The sequence below is a fragment of the Sciurus carolinensis genome, chromosome 5 (genome assembly GCF_902686445.1).
Source record: "Sciurus carolinensis chromosome 5, mSciCar1.2, whole genome shotgun sequence".
NCBI classification, from domain to species: Eukaryota; Metazoa; Chordata; class Mammalia; order Rodentia; family Sciuridae; genus Sciurus; species Sciurus carolinensis.
This window is the reverse complement of record NC_062217.1, coordinates 149233772-149255090: the sequence shown is the minus strand read 5'-3', so window position 1 is coordinate 149255090 and position 21319 is coordinate 149233772. Positions and strand designations below refer to the sequence as shown.

At 41.9% G+C, this 21319-nt stretch overlaps 2 protein-coding genes and 1 non-coding gene across 8 annotated transcripts in view; 2 read left to right on the top strand and 1 right to left on the bottom strand.

Moving 5' to 3' along the window:
• The window catches only part of Sec31b (SEC31 homolog B, COPII coat complex component), a 32768-nt gene extending 22720 nt beyond the window's left edge, over window positions 1–10048 (top strand). For 5 of the 6 annotated variants that reach the window (XM_047553816.1, XM_047553817.1, XM_047553818.1 and 2 more), the window contains 7 exons: window positions 5704–5878; window positions 6707–7021; window positions 7267–7325; window positions 7623–7769; window positions 8038–8157; window positions 8563–8634; window positions 8895–10048. In XM_047553816.1, coding sequence (XP_047409772.1) covers window positions 5704–5878; window positions 6707–7021; window positions 7267–7325; window positions 7623–7769; window positions 8038–8157; window positions 8563–8634; window positions 8895–9074 — 1068 coding nt within the window. In that variant the 3' untranslated portion in view covers window positions 9075–10048. The remainder of the gene's footprint in view (window positions 1–5703; window positions 5879–6706; window positions 7022–7266; window positions 7326–7622; window positions 7770–8037; window positions 8158–8562; window positions 8635–8894) is intronic. The other variant, XM_047553820.1, reaches the window with a different exon arrangement.
• Window positions 14–90, top strand: Trnav-cac (transfer RNA valine (anticodon CAC)). The gene has a single exon. It is a non-coding gene; the product is annotated as a tRNA-Val (tRNA).
• A 3724-nt stretch (window positions 10049–13772) lies between the features above and the next one.
• Window positions 13773–17893, bottom strand: Wnt8b (Wnt family member 8B). Its single transcript, XM_047554241.1, has 5 exons — window positions 17858–17893; window positions 16817–16955; window positions 15492–15617; window positions 14537–14679; window positions 13773–14366 (listed from the first exon to the last, which is right to left on the bottom strand). The coding sequence occupies exons 1-5, from the start codon at window positions 17870–17872 to the stop codon at window positions 13821–13823; spliced, it is 969 nt and encodes a 322-aa protein (XP_047410197.1). The 5' UTR covers window positions 17873–17893; the 3' UTR covers window positions 13773–13820.
• Window positions 17894–21319: the final 3426 nt, after the last annotated feature.

Genomic DNA, 21319 nt, shown 5'->3' with positions numbered 1-21319 from the left:
TAAAACCCAGAGATGTTTGATAGCTCAGTTGGTAGAGTGTTTGCCTCACAAGCACAAGGCCTGGGTTCAAGCCCCAGCACCACAAAACAAACAAACAAACAAAAAACCTTTAATTTCCATCTTAATTTCATTTCTTTTTCTCTCCTCTTTTCCTCCCTTCCTTTCTCTCTTTGTCTTTCTTTTCTACTAAAATTATAGATTCACAGGGGGTTAAGAGGAATATTTGGGAATATTTTCCCCACCACATTCTGTACTAACATCGCACGGAACCACAGTGAAATATCAAAATGAAAAATAGACATTAATACAATCCATAGATTCAGATTTCATCAATTTTTTATATATTAATTTGTGTGCATTCATGTGTATAACTATGCAGTTTTGTCACATGCGTAGCCTTATGTAAACAGTATCACAATCAAGATAACTCAGTTGTACCATTACAAGATTACAAGATTACAAAATTCTCTAATTACCTTTTCATAGCCAAACCTACCCCCATTCTTCCCCTGGTATAACTAATATGTTCTTCGGTTTTATAATTATGTTATTTCACTATTGTCACATAAATTGAAATATGAATACATTCCCTTTTGAGATTGACTTTTCTCACTTAGTATTATTTCCTTCAGGTTCATCCATGTTGCATCATTCATTTTTCTTATTGAGTAGTATTCCATGTTATGAACATACCACGCGTTTTTTTTTTTTTTTTTTAGTCATTTTCTCTTTTAAGGGCATTTGGCTAGTTCTCAATTTTGGGTTATTACGAATAAAGCTGCTGAAGAAAAATAAGTCTTAATTTCACTGGGATAAGTGCCTCAGAATATAAGAATACAATAGCTGAGTTTTATTATAAGTCCAATTTTGAAAGAAATAGCCAAGCTATTTACCAGATTGGTCATACCATTGTACATTCCCACCAGCAATGTAAGAATGATCCAGTTTCTCTGTATCTCCACCAGCCTTTGGTGTCATCACTGTTTTTCAACATAGTCATTTTAATACATGTGTGGTGATAGTTCATTTTGGTTTTAATTTGAATTTCTCTAATGGCTAATGTTGTTGATATCTTTTCAGATATTTGCCACCTGTATATCCTCTTCAGTGAAATGTCTGTATATGTCTCTTGCCCAATTTCTATTTGGATTGTTCACTTTTATAATGTTGCATTTTAAGAGTTCTCCATATCTTCCAGATATGAGACATTGGCTGGATATGTGACTTACAAATATTTTATCTCAATTTATAATTTGTCTCTTCATCTTTTTAACAGAACTTTTCACAGAGCAAGTTTTTAATTTTATGAGGTCCAGCCTATAGATTTTTCTACCTATGGATCATGCTTTTGGTGTCAAGTTTAAGAATTCTTTGCCTAGTCTTAGTCCCCCAAATTTTCTCATATTTTTTCTAGAAGTTTTGTCATTTTGCTTTCCATTTAGATTCATGTGTAATTTTTTAGTTGCTTTTTTTTGTAGAACATATGAAATTTAGATCAAGGATCCTTTTTGGTTCTTTTCTGCCAATGGATATTCAGTTGCACTAGCAATATTTACTATAAAGGCTGTCCCTTCTCCACTGAATCGATTTTGCTTTTTTATCAAAAACTAAGTAGGCATATTTGGTTTTATATATAGGGGGGTGGTACCAGGGATTGAACTCAGAGGCACTCGACCCCTGAGCCACATCTCCAGCCCTATTTTGGATTATATTTATAGACAGGGTCTCACTGAGTTGCTTAGCACCTCATTTTTGCTGAGGCTGGCTTTGAACTTGAGATCCTCCTGTCTCAGTCTCCCAAGCCACTGGGATTATAGGCATGTGCCACTGTGCCTGCTAAGTAGGCATATTTGTGTAGATTTATTAGTCACTTATATTCTCTTGATCTATGTATCTGTTCCTCTGCAAATATCATTCTATCTTGATTACTACTACTATATAGTAAGTCTTGGTGTGGGGAATAGTAGTTCCTCCCACTTTATTATTTTTTTCAAAATTGTTTTGGGTATTCTAGCATCTTTCCCTTTCCCCATAAATGCTGGAATATGTTTGTCTCTTATCTACAAAGAACTGTGCTAAGATTGTCATAGGAATTGCTTTAAAACTATGAATTAATTAAGGGAGAATCAGCATCTTTACTATGACTCTTCCAGTTCATGAACATGCTTTCTTCATCAGCATTTTACAACTTTCATCATACTTATTCTTTATATGATTTGTCTAATTCATGTTTAACTATTTAATATTCTCGAGCATTTTGAAATCAAATTTTCATTTTTTATTTTGATTTCCACTTGTTCACTGTTAGTGTATAGAAATGCAATTTATTTTTGTGTTGACCATGTATCCTGTTACTTTCCTGAATTCACTTACTAGTTCTAAAGAAGTTGGTTTGTGTGTGTGTGTGTGTGTGTGTGTGTGTGTGTATCCCTTGTGATTTTGTATACAGTCATATTTACATAGAGGGACAAATAGGGTCAGTTTTCTTTCTTTCCAATCTGATTGCCTTTATTTCTGTTACCTTATTGTAGTGACTGTGACTTCCAGTACTATGCTAAATAAGAGTGATGAGAGTGAATATCCTTGCCTTGTTTCCACTCTTAGAGGGAAAACATTCAATATTTCACCATTAAATGTGATATTAGATGTAAGGTTTTTTTGTAATTTTCTTTATGAGGCCAGGGAATTTTGCCTCAATTCCTTGTGGGTTAGTCTATTTTATGCTACTGTAACAGAATACCACAGGTTGGGTAATATATAAAGAACAGAAATTTATTTCTCACTGTTCTGGAGGCTGGGATTCAAGGCACCAGCATCTTTGGTCTCAGGTTCCAAGATGGCAACTTGTTGCATCCTCCAGAGTGGAGGAAAGCTGTGTGACAGAAGGCAGAATAGCAACTGAGAGTGCACCTACTCCTGAAATCCATTTTTGTAGTGGCACAAACACTTCGAAAATGCCCCACTTCCCAACAATGTTGCATTACAAATGAGGTTTCCAACACATGGATTTTGGGGGATACATTTAGACCGTAGTACCTTATATACTAGATCATGAATGATTGTTAAATTTTGTCAGACTTTTTTTCCTGCATCATTTTATATGACATGATTTATCTTGTTCAGTCTGATGATATGGTAGATTATTTTTTTTTTTTTTTTTTGGTGCTGGGGATCGAACCCAGGGCCTTGTACTTACGAGGCAAGCACTCTACCAACTGAGCTATCTCCCCAGCCGATATGGTAGATTATATGAATTGATTTTTAAATACATTCAACCAACCTTGCATGAACTGAAATAAATCTGTCTTGGTTGTGAAATATTCTTTTTATACACATTGTTGGATTTGATTTGCTAAAATTTTGTTAAGGGTTTTTGTATCTAAGTTCAATATTGGTCTGTAGTTTTATTTTGTTCTGTCTTTGGTTTTGGTGTAGAATAATACTGGTTTTATAAAATGATTAGGGACTGTTCTTTCTATTTTCTGGAAGTATTTATATAAACTATGTGTTAATTTGAACATTTGGTCAAATTCTTCAATGAAACCATTTGGGCTTGGGATGCTTTGTGGGGGATTGAACTTTTAAATTATAAATTTGATTTCTTTAATTAATGACTATTCATTTTTATGTTTTGTTTTGACTATTTTGGTTGTCTGTGGTTCTTGAGGAATTGGTCCATTTCTTCTAAGTTATAGAATTTATTAATTTAAAGTTATTTGAATATTTCTTTATTATTTTTTTAAGAGCTTCAGGGTCTGTTATAATTTTCCCTATTTCATCTCTGGTTCTGATGACTTATGTCTTCTCTCTCTTTATCTTATCAGTCTTTATAGAGATGTATACATTTTTTGATATTTTTTATTTTTTAAAATTTTTTTATTAAAAAATTTTTTTTTATTTTTACAGACTGCATTTTGATTCATTGTACACAAATGGGGTGCAACTTTTCATTTCTGTGGTTGTATACAATGCAGATTCACACCATTCATGTAATCATAAATGTACATAGGGTAATACTGTATGTTTTATTCTACTATCTTTCTGTCCCACACTTCCTACCATTTTCCTCTACACCATCCAAAGTTCCTTCATTCTTCTCTTCCACCCCGCCAGCCCCCCTCGTTATATATTGTCATCCACTTATCAGAGAAAACATTTGGCCTTTGGTACTTTGGGCTTGGCCTATTTCACTTAGCATGATATTTTCCAGCTTTATTCATTTATCAGCAAATGCCATAATTTTATTCTTCTTTATGACCAAGTAATATTCCATTGTGTATGTATTATGTATACCACAGTTTCTTTATCCATTCATCAGTCAAAGGACATCTTGGTTGGTTCCACAATCTAACTATTGTGAATTGAGCAGCTATAAACACTGATGTGGCTGTATCACTGTAGCATGCTGATTTTAAGTCCTTTGGGTATAAACCTAGGAGTGGGATAGCTGGGTCAAATGGTGGGTCCATTCCAAGTTTTCTGAGGAATCTCCAGACTGCTTTCCAGAGTGTCTGCACCAATTTGCAACTCCACCAGCAATGTATGATTGTGCCTTTTTTCCCCCACATTTACACCAACTCTTATTATTGCTTGCGTTCTTGATAATGGCCATTCTAATTGGAGTTAGATGAAATCTTAGGGTGGTTTTAGTTTGCATTTCTCTAATTACTAGAGATGATGAACACTTTTTCATATATTTGTTGATCATCTGTATGTCTTCTTCTGTGAAGTGTCTGCCCATTTCCTTAGCCCATTTTTTGTTTGGGTTCTTCGTATTTTGGGTGTAAAGTTTTTTAAGTTCTTTATAAACTTCGGAGATTAGTGCTCTGTCTGAGTGTGTATGTATTATGTATACCACTCACAGAGTGGGATTTTCTCCCACTTTGTAACCTCTCTTTTCACATTATTGATGGTTTCCTTTGCTGAGAAAAAGTTTTTAGTTTGACTCTATCCCATTTATTGATTCTTGCATTTATTTCTTGCACTATGGGGATCTTGTTAAGGAAGTCTGGTCTAAGCCAACGTGATGGAGATTCGGGCCTACTCTTTCTTCTATTTGTTGAAAGGTCTGAGGCCTAATTCCTAGATCCTGTTCCATTTTGAGTTGAGTTTGGTGCAGGGTGAGAGATGGGTTTTAATTTCATTTTACTGCACATGGTTTTCCACTTCTGCCAGCACCATTTGTTGAAGAGGCTATCTTTTCCCCATTGTAAGTTTTTAGTACCTTTGTCTAGTATGAGATAACTATATTTATGTGGGTGTGTCTCTGTGTCTTCTATTCTGTATCATTGGTCTACCTGTCTATTTTGGTACCAATACCATGCCGTTTTTGTTACTATTGCTCTATAGTACAGTTTAAGTTCCGATATTGTGATACCTCCTTTATCACTCTTCCTACCCAGGATTGCTTTGGCTATTCTGGATCTTTTGTTCTTCCAGATGAATTTCATGATTGCTTTTTCTATTTCTATAAGAAACGTCATTGGGATTTTAATTGGAATTGTATTAAATCTGTATAGTGCCTTTGGAAGTATGGCTGTTTTGATAATATTAATTCTGCCTATCCAAGAACATGGGAGATCTTTCCATCTTCTAAGGTCTTCTTCATGAATTAGTTTTCCTTTAATTTTCTGATTGTTTTTCTGATTTCAATTACTCATCTCTCTTTTTTTCTCAAGAGCTGACCCTTTTTTCTCTTCACAGGTTCCAACTCCATCTCTAAGGCCTATGAGCACCTCTCAGCCATCCCTAGTGATGCCCTTGACACCCTCCCATCCTAGCCCTTGTCAGAGCTCCAGGATGCAGACTATAAGTGACTACAGGGCACCCGAACCCCAGGCAGTCCAGCCTTTGTCTTTGGGCCCTGGGGTCAGGCCTGGTGAGTGAGTGGAGGTCTGTTTGGGCACAGCACAGAGGTCTCAGGAAAGACAGACATGCTCCCTCCTAAATCCATGTTGGTCCTGGATTTTTTGTTGTTGTTGTTGTTTGTTTGTTTGTTTTAGTTTAAATTTTTTTTTGAGAGAAGAGCTTTGAAGTTGCATTCAAAATTTCTATCCCTTACTGAATTTTTAATAATCTCTGTTAGGTTAAAGGCTTTGTACATTTTGGTAATATACCAAACTAGTTATATTGGTGCTTTCAATCCTATAGGATTATTTTGAGGGTCAATACAGTTAAAGTTCTTTGTAAATTTTAGATCTCTTTACACATGGATTAATCATTTATTATTGTTGTTGGTTGTGATGTTTTGGTTTTTGTTCTATTTTGATTTGCAGGGGTGGGGGGGTACCAGGGATTGAATTCAGGGGCACTAGACCACTGAGCCACATCCCCAGCCCTATTTTATTTTATTTAGAGGCAGAGTCTCACTGAGTTGCTTAGTGCCTTGCTTTTGCTGAGGCTGGCTTTGAACTCGTGGTCCTCCTGCCTCAACCTCTGGAGTCACTGGGATTATAGGCATGCACCATAGTGCCTGGCCCTATTTTGATACTTTTGAGACAAGGTTTTGCTATGTTGCCTATGCTGGCCTCTAACTCCTGGGCTCAAGTGATTCTCATGCCTCAGCCTTCTGAGTAGCTGGAACCATAAACATGTGTCACCATACCTGGCTTGTTTTGTTTTGTTGCTGACCTATTCCTCTCTTATGTGCTGAATCTCTCCCAAATTGAAGTTTGGTGACAAATGACCTATTTCTGTTCTACTTCAGCTTTATCTCAGCAGCAGCTCTTAGGAGGACAAAGGGCTCCACCCTTAAACCCTGTGAGATTCCCTGGAACGTGGCCTGTTTCTGGTCTCCCTCCACCCATGGCAGCCCCAGATATCATGCAGCCTGGTTCAACTTCTCTATCTGAGACTCCTAGACTACTCCCTCTGCCTCCTGTGAGACCACCAGGTCCCAGCCTTCTGAGCTCCCAGCTCCTAGCCCCTTCTGCCAACTTTCCTATGACTTACCCTCCTGGAGGGCCTGGTGCTCCATGCTCTAGCTCTCTCCCAAGTGCTAACATCTTGACCCCTCGTCCAGGTCAGTCTTCCTTCCTTGGCTTCCCCGTTGTGGGCTATTGCCCTCCCACCACTGTCCTGTAGTCTTTTCCCTCAAGTCAATGAACTGGGGCCCTTTGGTTTGGAGGTTGTTAACTGGGAGTGTGGCTGGTCTGCAAAGGGAGGTATGGCAGATTCCAATTAAAGCAATTTTTCTAATCTTCACACTAAAACTTTCCAATGTTCCTGACCATGCCCCTAAAAAACCCCTATCTTTTTATTCTCTAGAACCTCAAGAGTCCTGGAAAAATGTTCCAGCCCCCCAGGCAAACCTCCAGAGGAAAAAGGTCAATGCATTGTTCCACATCCACCCCCTCATACATTCAGCAGTGACCCACTTTCTAGTTCCTTGTAGAATTCAACCCCTTTCTTCCCGTTCTTGGGCTGTCTCTGCCCTTTTCCCAATTAGTCTTCCCCCTTAGCACTGCCCTCTTTCCCTCCTATATACATTCACCAGTCTCCCATTTCCCACTTTCCCACTCACTATTCTGTTTCCTCATTCAATATAATGTCTACTATTCCCCAAAATCAGGGCCTATGGGGTCTCTCAGCTTAGAGTCATGTGCTTTTCTTTCTCTCTTTAGATGCTGGAGACATTTATGCCTCTGGTACCAATTACTGCTCCAGTTATGAGCCTTATCCCTGAGCCACAACGGGTCCTTCCACCACAGACCCCTATTTCCAGTGTGAATCATGCTCCCCCTGGAGCTCCAGGAGAACTCAGCCTGCAGGTGACAGGGACAACTGTTCCCCTGCTCTGGGAAACCTTCCAGCCCTCCTTGGTGTAAAAGTGGGGAGCATGGTAGCTGGGCATCATTCTTCAAGGTAGAGGCAAACCTGTTCTGTTTTCACTGTGGAGAATGGAGGGCTTTCTCCCCAGCTCTGCTGTGCTCTAATGGAAGCAGTGTGACTGGCCCTAGGTCACTGAGGATGAAACCTTAGGGAAGCCATGAGAAGGATAATTGGCTTGTCTGTCCTTTCTCCTCATTCCTTCATTAGCAACGTCAGCAACTGCCTCCTAAGATGGTGGAAAGGAAGGAACTGCCCCCAGAGCATCAGTCCTTGAAGACTAGCTTTGAGGCACTTCTCCAGCGCTGCTCCCTGTCTGCAACTGACTTGGTAAGTTTGAACCTTCTCAGCTGGTTCCAGGATGCCTCAGGATACCAGTTCCCTCATTATTCCTGTATACGCTGACTATATTTGGGACTTTTTAGATGTCCATGCAGAGTAGGGGAGGGAGTTTGAGTCTGTCCAAAGTCCAGCTCCTTGGTAGCAGGACCCGACAGCACAGAGACTTACAGGCAATAGGGTATACAGAAGAAGGGGGAAACCAGGAGGAAGAACATCTGCCATTCATTTCCTAGCTATATCAGCTTGAGCAAGTCATTACTATATTTGGGTTTCCATTTCCTCCTCTGTGAAATAAAAGAGGTAGTACTAAGCCATTCTAGCTTTTATATACTGTGATTCTTTACAGCCCTGTGTTAGACTTAAGGGTCAAAATCCATTTGCCTCCCTCTACAGAAGACAAAAAGAAAGCTGGATGAGGCCACCCAACGTCTAGAAGGTCTATATGAGAAACTCTGTGAGGGGACAGTGAGTACCTACCTGTGTTCCCTCTGCCTTTTGCCCTCCTACTACCACCCATGATCAAAGGAAGGTCAGAGTCTTTTCTTCCCATATGAAAGACTGCTCCCCCACCCCAAATACCCACATCTTTCCTAGATGGGAAGGGGTGGGGATCTGGATGGTGCTCCCTGGATGTGGCTCTGGAACTTGAGGCTGTCTTATCCCTGCGAGGCTGCCAGGGTAGGGGCCAGTTGAATTTACTAACCTAAGGATCAATCCCTCCACAGCTCTCACCTCATGTACTGGCGGGGCTACACGAAGTTGCCCGATGTGTGGATGCAGGAAGCTTTGAGCAGGGCCTCGCAGTGCACGCCCAGGTGGTGGGCTGCAGCAGCTTCAGCGAGGTGTCCAGCTTCATGCCTGTCCTGAAGGCTGTCCTCACCATTGCACACAAGCTGCAGGGCTAAGCCAGGCAGCCTGTCTTGCCAAGAGGACACTTCTGTGTTACTTAACTAACCCCCTGCAGAGAAGGAGATTTGTGCAACAGATTCTGTTTGTTTTTCCTCACCTTCTTCCCTTGCTGCCAGGTTTATGATGCTTTGGGCTTTCTCCAAACCAGCTGAGTTCCTGCCTTTTTACCCCTTCACGCCTGACCACCTCTTGTCTATCTAAAACACTCAGCTCTGAAGGCAGGGCATAGAGCCAGGTCTTACTTTCCCTAATACAGTTTTCTGACAGGACCTGGCATGATGTCTTTTCCACCAGGGATATTCTGTTCAAGTGGCTTCTAATAGGGTGAACAGGGTCAGTACTTCCAAGTCTACCTCTACTCTGACCTATCTTGGGAATCTTTTGTTTTTCCCTTCTGCAGTTTGAGCCTGACCTTACCTTCTCCCTGCCTCTGACTTTACATTTCCAGGCTCATATTCCCCTGTAGCCCCTGGAGCTGGGGAGAAGTTGGCTGCTGTTCACCATTCAAACAAGTCATAGACCTGAGGGTTGGGAGGTGAGCAGAACCAAGAGAGGAGACTTTAGCCCTTTTGAAATGGAACCTTTCATGGGCCAGCATTTTTAAGGGTAGGCTAAGTTAAGGGGCAGGTAGGAGGGGTGAACTGCTTTTTGCTGGGAGCTGTCTTAGGCTATGAGATAGGAGCAGAGGGACAACAGCCTAGAAAGGAATGGCCTTTGACTCCATGTTTGAGCCTGGCCCAAGATTTAGGCTATTCATTCTGTGATTATAAGCCCTATTCTGGAATAGGAACCACATCAAGGAAAGATAGCTTCCAGCCCTGCTCCTCAAGGGTTGGGGGCCCTTCTACCCCTCAGATACCATATATCTCAGGGCTGCCTTCTCTGGCTGCATTTTCATGGTTGGAATTCTGCATCTGATGCACTGATATATTTAATAATGCAATAAAGCTGCTTTGATTTGGTTTCCTCAGTGATCTCCCAGTCGTCTCCTCTAGGACCTGTTTTGCCATTACCTCTCTTTTGAGTCCTCTCTCTTCTTACTCCCTATACCCTAATAAGCAAGGGAATGTCTTGGAGAGAGACAAGAGTTGAAGAAGGGAGCTTGATTTCAAGTCTAGTCCCATGGACTTGCTGGCCAAACTGTCGTGTGTGTGTGTGTGTGTGTGTGTGTGTGTGTGTGTGTGTCCATCCGTGCCTGACATTCAGCTCCAGGGTTTTCCCCACACCACTTGAGGGCTGAGCTCAGCTGCACAAAAGGACTGGGTGTGAAGCCAGGGGCTACTAGCTCTAATCCTGTTGTCGATCCCATCATGTCTGCAGGCTAGATGTGTATGTTTGGGAGGGAGGGATTGTTAGGCAGTATTTGTTTGTAAAGCCACTTGCTCTTCAGATAATACTTGCACTAACTTCTATTGATGAAGCAGTGTGAGCCCCAGCAAAGTCCTTTCCCAAAGTGTCTTTGAAGCCAAGAGCCCATTGAAGGGAAGAAAGGCCGGGAGAGGGGATTAGTTTGTTCAGCAGCTGTGAATTTCAGTGGGAGGTTGATGAACTCTGAAGTCTTTGTTTAAATTAAAGGGGGGGAGAAAAAAGCCGCTGTTGGAGCGAGAGCCCCACTTGGGGCCCTGAACTAACACAAGGAGAAGTCTGAGCTGCAGGGAGCTGTGTACTGACTGCGAAGACTTTTCCCAAACACTTTCGGAAAAGGTGTTGTGAGAAGAGAAGGGGGCGGAGTAGCGGATTAACATGTGAAATGAAGTTTTCATTGACTCCAGTGGGGGTAGAAGGCTATTTTAATGGCATTTTGTTCCCCTATTTTCTCTTCTTGAGCTCTTTAGAGATATTGTTTTGCTACGACAGGCTTTCTTTCCCCTTCTTTCCAGTCTGAGGATTGCCTCTATGGGAGCCAACATAAATATTTCTCCTCCAGGAATGCGGGTTAATTAAAAGGAAATGAATGAGTGGAAGCATCCAATCCAGACCCACAATAGGCAAGTGCCCTGGCCTGCCCTCCCCTCCCACCACCACCAGCACCACCAGCACACCAAGTACGACCCTGTCTGTCTTTGCCCTGACCTGCTGCTAAGGCCAGTTGAGGCTGGGATTCTTTTCAAGAAAAGAAAGCTTTGCCTGTATGTAGGCTCACAGGCCAGGGACAGGAAAGAGACAGTGTTTTGCCCACCCCACCCAGTGTTCTTGTCACTTCTCAGGACCTCCCTCTGCTTCTGTCCTCAAGCTGAGACAGATGGGCTCCTAAAGAGCACACAGGAGGAAGGAAGGAGCCTGGGTTCCGGGACTCGCCCTAGAGTGACTTACAAGCCAGTCATCCTTCTCAGCATCGGTCTAACTCTGTAAAACAACAGGTTTAGCTGACTTCAAAGGTGTCTTCCTAAACAGCAGTTCTGGAACTGCCCATGTTTGTGAAGGGGAACACAGCCCTGGCAATTAAGTGTAAGACAGGAACCCATGAGTGCAGATGACGGTGTGTTGTTCACCCTCAACACACCAGTTTCGATTGAGTGAAGGAATGAATGGATGAATAATGAGAAGAAGGGAGCAAAAAAGCAATGCGGATCTAAGATAGCTCAACAATGTTTTCTTTATAAAACTCAAATCAATCTGGTATCAATCATATCCATTTGGGGATACAAAACAATAACCTATGAAAGAACTTCCTGGCAGCATACTAGGTTTGGAGTACTGACCTGGAGTTATGAAATTTGAAGCATGATTGTTCTCTTATGTTGAGAGACCTCTGGGAGAATGCAGCTTTACTTTACAACATTGTACTTTTATATTTTCTAGTCGCCTTGCCAGATTTTCTTCCTATCAAGTAACTTTGCCAAGTGGGTGTCACTTGGTTAGTATATGCCACTGCTTGATTAGGAAGAAAGAGTGACTTGTGAGACTCAGGAGGCCCAAGAGCTGAGGAAACAAGCAAAGGGCCTTTTGCTGATAAAGCTGGAAATTAAGCATTAAGAGACCCTGAAGGGAAGTGTGTCCCCTGGTAAGGAGGAAAGGGAACCTCTCTTCAAGTGTTAGTCAGACCAGAAGATGTTGCAGGGGTGAGACTAGAGCCTGGGGCCTGACGTGGCCCCTGTCTAAGTTTGGAATATAAGAGCCCTTCTATTTTTCCAGGTTGGCCCCCAGAGTCTTGGCTTTTGTCACCTGTGCACTTTTTCCTGCTTTGGAAGAAGAGGGATAAGGTTGTCTAGCATCTGACCAGTTCTACTCCCAAAGAGCTTCCTGGTGTCTAGACCCAGGACTGGCCCAGGGCAAGGAAGCAGACCTGGAATCTCTCAGGGCTGCAGAGGGTCTGTCAGGGATTGGCTTTTCATTCCCCAGAGCCCTGTTTCATAACCAAGTCCATGCTGAACGCTTCTCTCTGAAAATGGAACCAAAAGACTCAAGTACCACAGCAGCAAGCTTTTGGCTAAGGAATGACTGCATTAGTGGAAGATTTATGTGGATGATTTACTAATCCTCAAAAGATTAACCTCAGTCAAGTCAGGCTAACTACTTAGGCTATCAGGGAGGCAAGTCTCTAGGGAGAATGGGATCCTGCCAAGGCGGGAGGGAACATAGAATCTCAAAGTTATATCTGCTACCCCACTCTACCCCAATATCCCGGAGAAGAAGCTCAGTACCTGGAAAACGAGGCGCATATCACAATGATTGCAATAAATTAAAGTTCAAGGTGCTGAACTTCCTATTAGCAACAGTTTCATTGCAGGAAGTTATAGAAGGAAATTATCCAATGCCCTGAATTCTGCCAGTTGGAGAACCAGGTGAGAGAAAGGAAAAGGCTCTGCTTCTTCCTGTGGCTTGCCTTTAGAGGTGCAGACAGGGTCTGAGTGGGAAATTGCCTTTATTTACCTCACTCTTGACTCAGAGGAACAAAGCTTTGGAAAGGAGAAAAGGTGAAGTTGGTTTCTGGGAGGAAAAAGGTTAGGAGCAGGGAGAAGATAGCTTTAAAGGAAGGAAATGACTAGTAATCTGCCTTTACATAGTTTCAAAATCTCTTGGGTATGATTCTGGAGTACCTTGGGTGATTATCTAGGAAGATCATTACCCCCACTGTAAAGTTCATTGGTGACATGGTGTCACAAGGCACCACCCTGGGGGTCAGCAAGTAAAGGTTCCCTCTTATACCATATTCTACTTCTGCCTTTAGGGATCAATCCCTAAGGTGCATTTATTTCCAGGTCAGTTTTTTTGTTTCTTTTGAGAAGAATAGGAAAAGGGGAAGGAAAGAGAAAGTGTTAGAGATTCCTGGGATTATCTGGGTCAACAGCAGGAAATCACAAGATTCGGAGGGGCTCTGCAGGAAGGAGATGCCCCTGTTATGGGGACTTGGTAGCAGACAATGAGCAATAGAAAAGGCTCTGGCTTTACCTGAGCCCTCCATGTCTGAGAAGGGTCCTTCTAGTTCCTAGGCTTAGGCCAGCTGGGAAATGGGGTCGGGGAGAAGCACCTATCTTCACCCTAGTCGAAGGAAGATCAATAACGCAGAACGGGTCTCAGACCAAAGTGTGGGCTGAAGAGATGCAGAACCAACTCTAGGAGAGCACAGAGAAACTGAGGAAAAGTCAGAGAAGTGGCAAGCTCCAGAAAGACTGCATTCTCTCCCCCTCAAGATCTCTGGGCTTGGGAGTGCAGAGTCCCCAATTCCCAGTTTCCTTTATTACTGAGGTCTCTATAGGAAGTCACGGACCAATGCGGAAAGGAGGCAGGAGAGGAGACCCTTAGGGGTTTCTCCCGGGTTTGTGCGCAGCGCCTCCACGCGGTCGCTCTGCACGGCTACAGAAGTACTTGGTGACCCGCCGGCGGCACTGCTCACAGCGGACAGCACAGCACCAGTGGAACTTGCAGTTACAGCTGGACACGGTCTCCGCGCGGCGCTCCTCCACCGCCAGCCCACAATCCCCGCATAGACGGCGGCAGCTGCGGCGCTCCCAGCGGCCCAGAGCGCGGCCGCGCCGCAGGCACTCTCGGCCTTCAGTGCCCAGCAGCCCTAGCGTCTTGTTCTCCAAGCAGTAGTCCGGGGAATCCTCCAGGTGCACCAGCTCCCGGGTGGAGATGGAGCGGAAGGTGTCGGCAATGGCGCCGCGGCCGGCAGCGCTGTTGCCAGCACCTTGCAGTAGGTCCACCTTGAGAGCAGCGTGATACTTCTCCTTCAGGTGTGCGCCCACCTCGCGGAACTCGGGCAGCTGCAGCCAGCAGGTCTGTGTGGTGCAGCTGCCAGACACGCCGTGGCACTTACACGTGCGTTTCATGGTGCCCTTCACCGCCTAGGAGAGAGTAGGCGTAAGAGCCCTCTGCTCTGGAGGGGTTTCGAGGCTCCTATCTAGTCTGCTCAATCAGCCCGCTTAGTACAAACTATTCGAATGAAGAATTGTCCGTACCTAGGGCAAGTAGTGGTCGGTACTAGCTGCTTAATCCCAAGGTCTGTGGGACTCACCTTACGGCCGGCCTCGTTGTTGTGAAGATTCATGGCTGCCCGGGCATCCTGTCCTGTTTCCAGGGCATCAACAAACTGCTTGGAGATGGCCTCTCCGAAGCCCACGTTGTCGCTGCAGCCTCCCCACAGCCAGCCTTGACCCCCTGGAAAAGTGCAAGGGGAGGAAAGGTCATTAAGCAGGCCCACACAGTTTCCAGGACTGCTGTTTCTAATTGGACTCGGGTCTGCGGGGGAGGTGCTGTCTGGGATAGGAAAGGATTAAGGTTCAGTTAGTGCCCTGGGTCGGGATTAGTTTCAGTCTAGAAGGTTTGTTTTTGCCACCTTTGGGGTCCCACTTCCAGCCTCTTCCAGTGCCCTGCTCAGGTCTCCATGACGGTTGTGGCTGCCTAGTGGATTGATTCTCTGCCTGTGAGCTCCTCTGCCTCTACTCAGTAGGCAGAGCAAGCACAGTGCCTGCCAGTCATTAAGGTCCTGAAGGGGTAAAATGGTGTGAAAAGGTGAGGAAAGCTCAAGAGTTGAGGGAGGAAGAGAGGTGCAATTGAAATAATATGGAAAAACAGAAGTTGCAAATTGAGTGGGAGTATTGGAGACTGCAGTGGAGGTAGAGGGAAAGTAGAGCAGGATAGGCAAAATAAAAGAAGGTTGTCCTGGATTCAAGAAGAGGAACAGTTGATTGAGTCTACAGGGCAAGTTGTTCCATCATCACCATCACCATCACCACCACCACCACCATCATCATCATCATCCTCTGTTTAAATTAAGGAAGTCAATCAGTGGGAGGAGGGCCCAAAGCAACATTTAACTGGGTTCGTCACTGTAGGGTTTGGGCTCAAACTGGTTCGCCCATTGTCAGCATGCTTTTCCTTGTATTGGAAGATGCCATTGTATTTCACCAAGCTCTTCATTCTTTAAGTGAACTTCCCTGGCCTGTGCTACTTACCCCGTCACTACTCACCCAGTTGCCCATTGCGGGAGTCATCACATCCACAGTTGTCAAAATCTCCAAGGCTGCAATTTCTAGTCAGAGTGTACATGACTCCAGCAGAACTAATGGCATGTACAAATGCTGTCTCCCGATTAGCTGGCAGGAGTAAAAACATCCAGAGAATTAGAGGCAGAGGTTGCAGTTCAAAGAAACACCAGTTATGTTACTTTCCTTTAATACTATCATCATACTTGCCTTTCCCAGCTTGATCCTATATCCCCTTCATGATGTACCTTACTCACTTCAGGGTCTGCTCCATCCCTAGCCTCAGCCCTACTCTTCTCCCCTTCCATCTTTTTAGGTCACATATTTCATGAGAAGTTGGCTAGAGTGTTGTAAATATACATGATTATAAAGGATTTAGCTGGGGAAGAATTGGAGAAGGAGATGGATTTGAAGCTTAGGTTGTAAAGAACACTTCCCCACCACCTCCTAGAACATTGGAGTCTAAGAGCAGAATCTCTGATTGGCAGTTCTTTCCTTGTTTAAAAAATATTTTAATATTTATTAAAATATTAGTGTTCATTAACAACTTGCTCAAAAACTTCAAAAGGAAGTGTCAATAACAATACTGAAAATGTACAGGATAATCTGCTTTAACAGGTCATGAGACCACATATTTCCTAAAAAAACTGCAAATGCCATAATTTCATTCTTCTTTAAGGCTGAATAATATTCCATTGTGTATATATACCACATTTTCTTTATCCATTCATCTGTTGAAGGGCATCTAGGTTGGTTCCATAGTTTGGCTACTGTGAATTGAGCTGGCAGTTCTTTCATTTACTGACATGACCACTATTTATCTTTTGTCTGGGAAGCTAGTCTCCAAGTTTCCACTTGCTAAGTCTACTGCAGGAAGGGACTAAGGGATATGAGGAATTATGATTCTGATCTACCTTCTGAGGCTGATGCTACTTATATTGTGAAGAAACGTTTAGCCAACAGGGCAATCAAGGATGTATAGGATTGGAGGTGAGGCAAGGTCCATTTATGTTGGGGAAGAAAGGAGAAAGCTCCATAGATAGGAAAGAGAGTGGAGAAAGAAAAGAGAACATCTCACAAGAGGGAAATGTCCTAAGAGACCAGGTGAAGAATATGGTGTAGGGCTGGGGATATAGCTCAGTGGGTAGAGTGCTTGCCTTGCTAGCACAAGGCCTGGGTTCGATCTCCAGCACCACAAAAAAAAAAAAAAAAAAAAAAAAAGACTGTGGTATGGAGGAGAAAGGGAGCCATCCCTAAGGCTTTAACCTAGAACCAGGGGCCGGGGGAGCCATGCTCATGGCTTTCCTTACCACTTCGAAGTCCACCATGGCTGGACAGTTGCAAGGCTCTCTCAGGGCAGTTCCAGCGGTCCCAGGCAAACTGGTATTTGCATTCTTCAATACCACTCTGAGCACCTGCTGCCACACTGCTGGAGTAGATCAGATAAGCCTACAAAAACATGGGGTCGACATTCAGTCTGAATCAGGAGTCATTTGCCCCAAACTTGTCAAACGCCTCTCTTCCTGCCCACTCCCCAATCTCTCCGAAGTAATGGCAAAGTAAGTACTTTAAATATACCATCTCATTTAACATTACCAGTAGTCTTGTGAAATAGTTATCATTTTATAACTTAGACACTATGGTTCAAAGAGGGGAAGTAATTTTCCCAATTCCACAAATAGCAAATGGAAGAAACAGGAATGAAATGCAGTTTTATCAGATTCTAATTCCTTTAGTCTTTATTCATTATACTAAATTGCCTCTCTAAAATGAGTCCCAATCACATCATTCATGAAATTTCAGCTGTTCTCATCCCATTATTATCTTAGAAAATAACATTTTGGATCTGTAAATGTTCTTCCATGTGGAGATCACATAGTACAATTTCAGTTTTTTTGTTTGACTTTATGGGACGCTTTAGAAGGTTACTTCTCTAATTTTGTGTTACTGAGGATTGAATCCAGGCCTTCGTGCTTGTTTGGAAAATACTCTACCACTGAACTACACCCTCAGCCCTTATATTTATTTATTTTTATTTTTAGACAGAATCTCACTAAGTTGACCAGGTCCATCTCAAACTTGAGATCTTCCTCCTTCAACCTCTGAGTAGCCGGGATAACAGGTGTGTATCACTACACCCAGCAGTACTCCTGCCTGGGCTTTGACATTAGTTTGCTGGGTGATTTTAGATGTGTCCCAGCCCTCTCTGAGTCTCAATTTTTCTATCTTTACTGTATACTATTGCATAATAAAAGATGTACTTATAATGAAAAGAAAACAACATGTATCATCTTAAGTCAACCAGTTAAGATTAGTGATATCCATATTAATCAAAGGAATTTTTTTCTTACTTTTGGACCAGTCATCAGGAAATTGTTCACAGACCTAGAAGAAAGAAAAAACAGAATATAGTGGAGAGTCACCAACTAACTTCTGCTTCCAAGAGTTATAAGGATTACTCCAGTAAGTTTAGTTGATAGGAAGAAAGAGAAACTAGTTTACCAAGGAAACATGCATAACAAAACTACTAAAGATAACTTATTTAGTAAAAAAGAATATGAATAAAAGTAGTGTGCTTTCTTTAGATTTTAAGGTCACTTATAATTACCAATAACGTAAACACTGGAAGTAATGTTTGATTATTTTGCTATGAATAGGCAGAGAGCTGGCATAAACTCACAACTATGTACCACCCTCCACTCTCAGGGTTTTTACAGTTGATCTTGTTCAGTCCTTACTGTTGCAGAGCATTATTGTCTGTATTTTACCCATAGGGAATCTGAGACTCAAAAAAAAAAAAAAAAAAGTTAAATCTATGTTCAAGCTCTCACAGATAATATGTGAGTGAGGCAGGACTTGAATCTAGGCTCATTTGACTCCACAGGATACTTCTCTAATCAGGAAGAGGTAAACTGTGAAATATCTCTCTAGGGTTTGAGTCATAATTAAATTCTAAAAATAAAAAATTGACACTAGAATATGGTTTGGTCTTCCTTTTTGTTTTGCAGTACTGAGTAGAGAACCCAAGATCTCACACATGTTAGGTGAGCACTCTGCCACTGAAATTTCAGCTGTTCTCATCCCATTATTATCTTAGAAAATAACATTTTGGATGTGGAAATGTTCTTCCATGTAGAGATCACGTAAGTACGTGGAAGAACATGTGCTACACCCCCAGACCTGGTCATTCCTTTGAAAACTAAAAATGGATTTTCTGTATGATTCAGCAGTTGCCCTCTTAGGTACATATCCCAGAGAAATGAAGAATTATTTTTACTCATGAATTTGTATTCTCATGTTCATAACCACTTTATTTATAATAGTCCCAAACTGGAAACTACCTAAATATCTGTCAAAGGATGAACAATGTATAAAAACCATGACATATCCATACCATGGAATACTATTCATCATTAAAAAGGAATGAACTGTTAATAAACACTACAACATGGATGAATCTCAAGGAAATTAGACTGAGCCATTAAAGTCAATCTCAAAAGGATACTTGCTGCATGATTTTATTTACATAACAATAGTGAAATAAGGTAATTATAGAGCTGAGGACAGATTGGTGGTTACTAGGGGTTTAGAATGAGGGAGTGGATGCTAGGGGTTTGAGATGGGGGATGGATGTGGTTATCAAGAATAACATGAGAGAATCTTGGGTTGATGGTACAGTTAAGTGTCTTGTCTGAAGTAGGGATTACTCACGACTACAAATGTGACAAAATTGCATCAAGATGCACACTCCCATGCACACAAATACAGGCACCTACAAGGGAAGAAGCTCTATGGGAATTGTACAATATTTGTAAGATGCTAACACTGGGGGAAGTTGTGGAAAGACTGTATAGATGGAACTTCCCTGTACGTTTCTTGGCAACTTTTGTAAATCCCATAAATATATAAAAATAAAAAATATACACTTAGATATATAGAGATATACATGATCTGCAGTACTGGAGATTTGGAGAATGACTTCAGAATTGGCATTTGAAAATTAATCAAAATGTATTATCTATTATCTTTCTTTTTCCATATATAAGGAAATAACCTGAGAATCTTGTATTGTTCCATGGAAGTTGGTGTACCCTTGCAATTCTAAAGGCTGATAAGATACAGAACATTATCATAAAGGGGATGGGATATGATAGATTAAGAAGGTTCAGTCTCCTATTGGAGGCCAACAGGGTTTGGCTGACTCTCTTCATATAAAACACACACAATACCTAAAATGCAAAACAACATTAACAAATTGGGAGGTTGCCAGTTGAGAAAATAAAAAAAGATTTTGAAAGAGAAAACACATAGAAAATCATAGAAGACTATAGAACCCCCCAAAATCAAGGCCCAGTTTTTAAATTTTTTAAATTTGTTCTTTTTAGTTATACATGATGGTAGAATGTATCTTGACATATCATACATACATGGAGCATAATTTCCCATTTTTGTAGTTGGAAACGATGTGGAGTTACACTGGTCATGTGTTCATATATGAACAAAGGAAAGTAATGTTCAATTAATTCTACTGTCTTTCCTATCCCATCTCCCCTCTCTTCCCCCCACTTCCCCCATCCAATCCAGTGAACCTCCACCCCGCCAAACCTCCACCCCACCACCACCTACTGTGAGTCAGCATCTGCATATCAGAGAGAACATTTTACCTTTGTTTTTTGGGGGGGATTGGCTTATTTCACTTAATATGCTAGTCTCCAGTTCCATCCATTTACCAACAAATGCCATAATTTCATTCTTCTTTGTGGTTACGTATGTACCACATTTTCTTTATCCATTCATCTGTTGAAGGGCATCTAGGTTGGTTCCATAGTTTAGCCATTGTGAATTGAGTTGCTATAAATGTTGATGTACCTGTGTCACTATAGTATGTTGATTTTAAGTCCTTTGGGTACATGCTGAGGAGTGGGATAACTGGGTCAAATAGTGGTTCCATTCCAAGTTTTCTGAGGAATCTCCATACTACTTTCCAGAGTGGTTGTACCAGAGTCCCACCAGCAATGTGTGAGTGTACCTTTTCCCCCACATCCTCACCAACATTTATTGTTACTTATATTCTTGATAATTGCCATTCTGAATGGAGTGAGATGAAATCTCAATGTAGTTTTAATTTGCATTTCTCTAATTGCTAGAAATGTTGAATATTTTTTTTCATATGTTTATTTACCAATTATATTTCTTCTTCTGCAAAGTATCTGTTCAGTTCCCATGGCCCACGTTTTAAGGTTTGGCAGGCAGAACCAAGTAAATTTAAAAAAAACAAAGAGCAGAACAAAAAAAGCACTACTCTATTGGGGATGGTAGTACCAGTATAGCACAAAAAGATATTTAAGTGAATTTAAAATTTTTAAAACCACTATGGGTTTAGAGATAAATTTCTGATCCTTTAACGTTGGTGCAAGATGAATCAATTAGGCCCTTTGCCTTAGGGCAAGGAGGCTGAGCTTCCCCTGACTCAGGAGGGCAATCTTTATGCAAATATCCAAGATTTTTGGATATTATCAGGCCAGACAGAACAGTTCCCTTTTCACAAGACAGACATTAAGAAAGAAAATAGAACAGCAAGACAAAAATTCAGTGCTAAAGGACAGATCTTTGCCATAAGCCTGGGTAAAGATTTCTCCTGTGAAAGTATTTTAAGTTGGAATGACAAGGAGTGAAGGAAAGAAAGTCTAGAGGATTCTTCTTTCCTAGGCAATCCTACAATGTGTAAAGATTCAGTTAATTAATGAATCAGATTGAATTGAGCACCTGTTGTGGGACAGGACTGCAGGCGCTATTTGGACAACATTCCTGTA

Excerpts from the sequence above, each read along its gene's own strand:
- Wnt8b (XM_047554241.1), bottom strand. Across the intron at positions 15,618-16,816 it reads CCATGGTGGACTTCGAAGTG|CTAATCGGGAGACAGCATTT; the intron begins GTAAGGAAAGCC and ends TACTCCTGCCAG. Across the intron at positions 14,680-15,491 it reads CTCCCGCAATGGGCAACTGG|GGGGTCAAGGCTGGCTGTGG; the intron begins GTGAGTAGTGAC and ends GCACTTTTCCAG.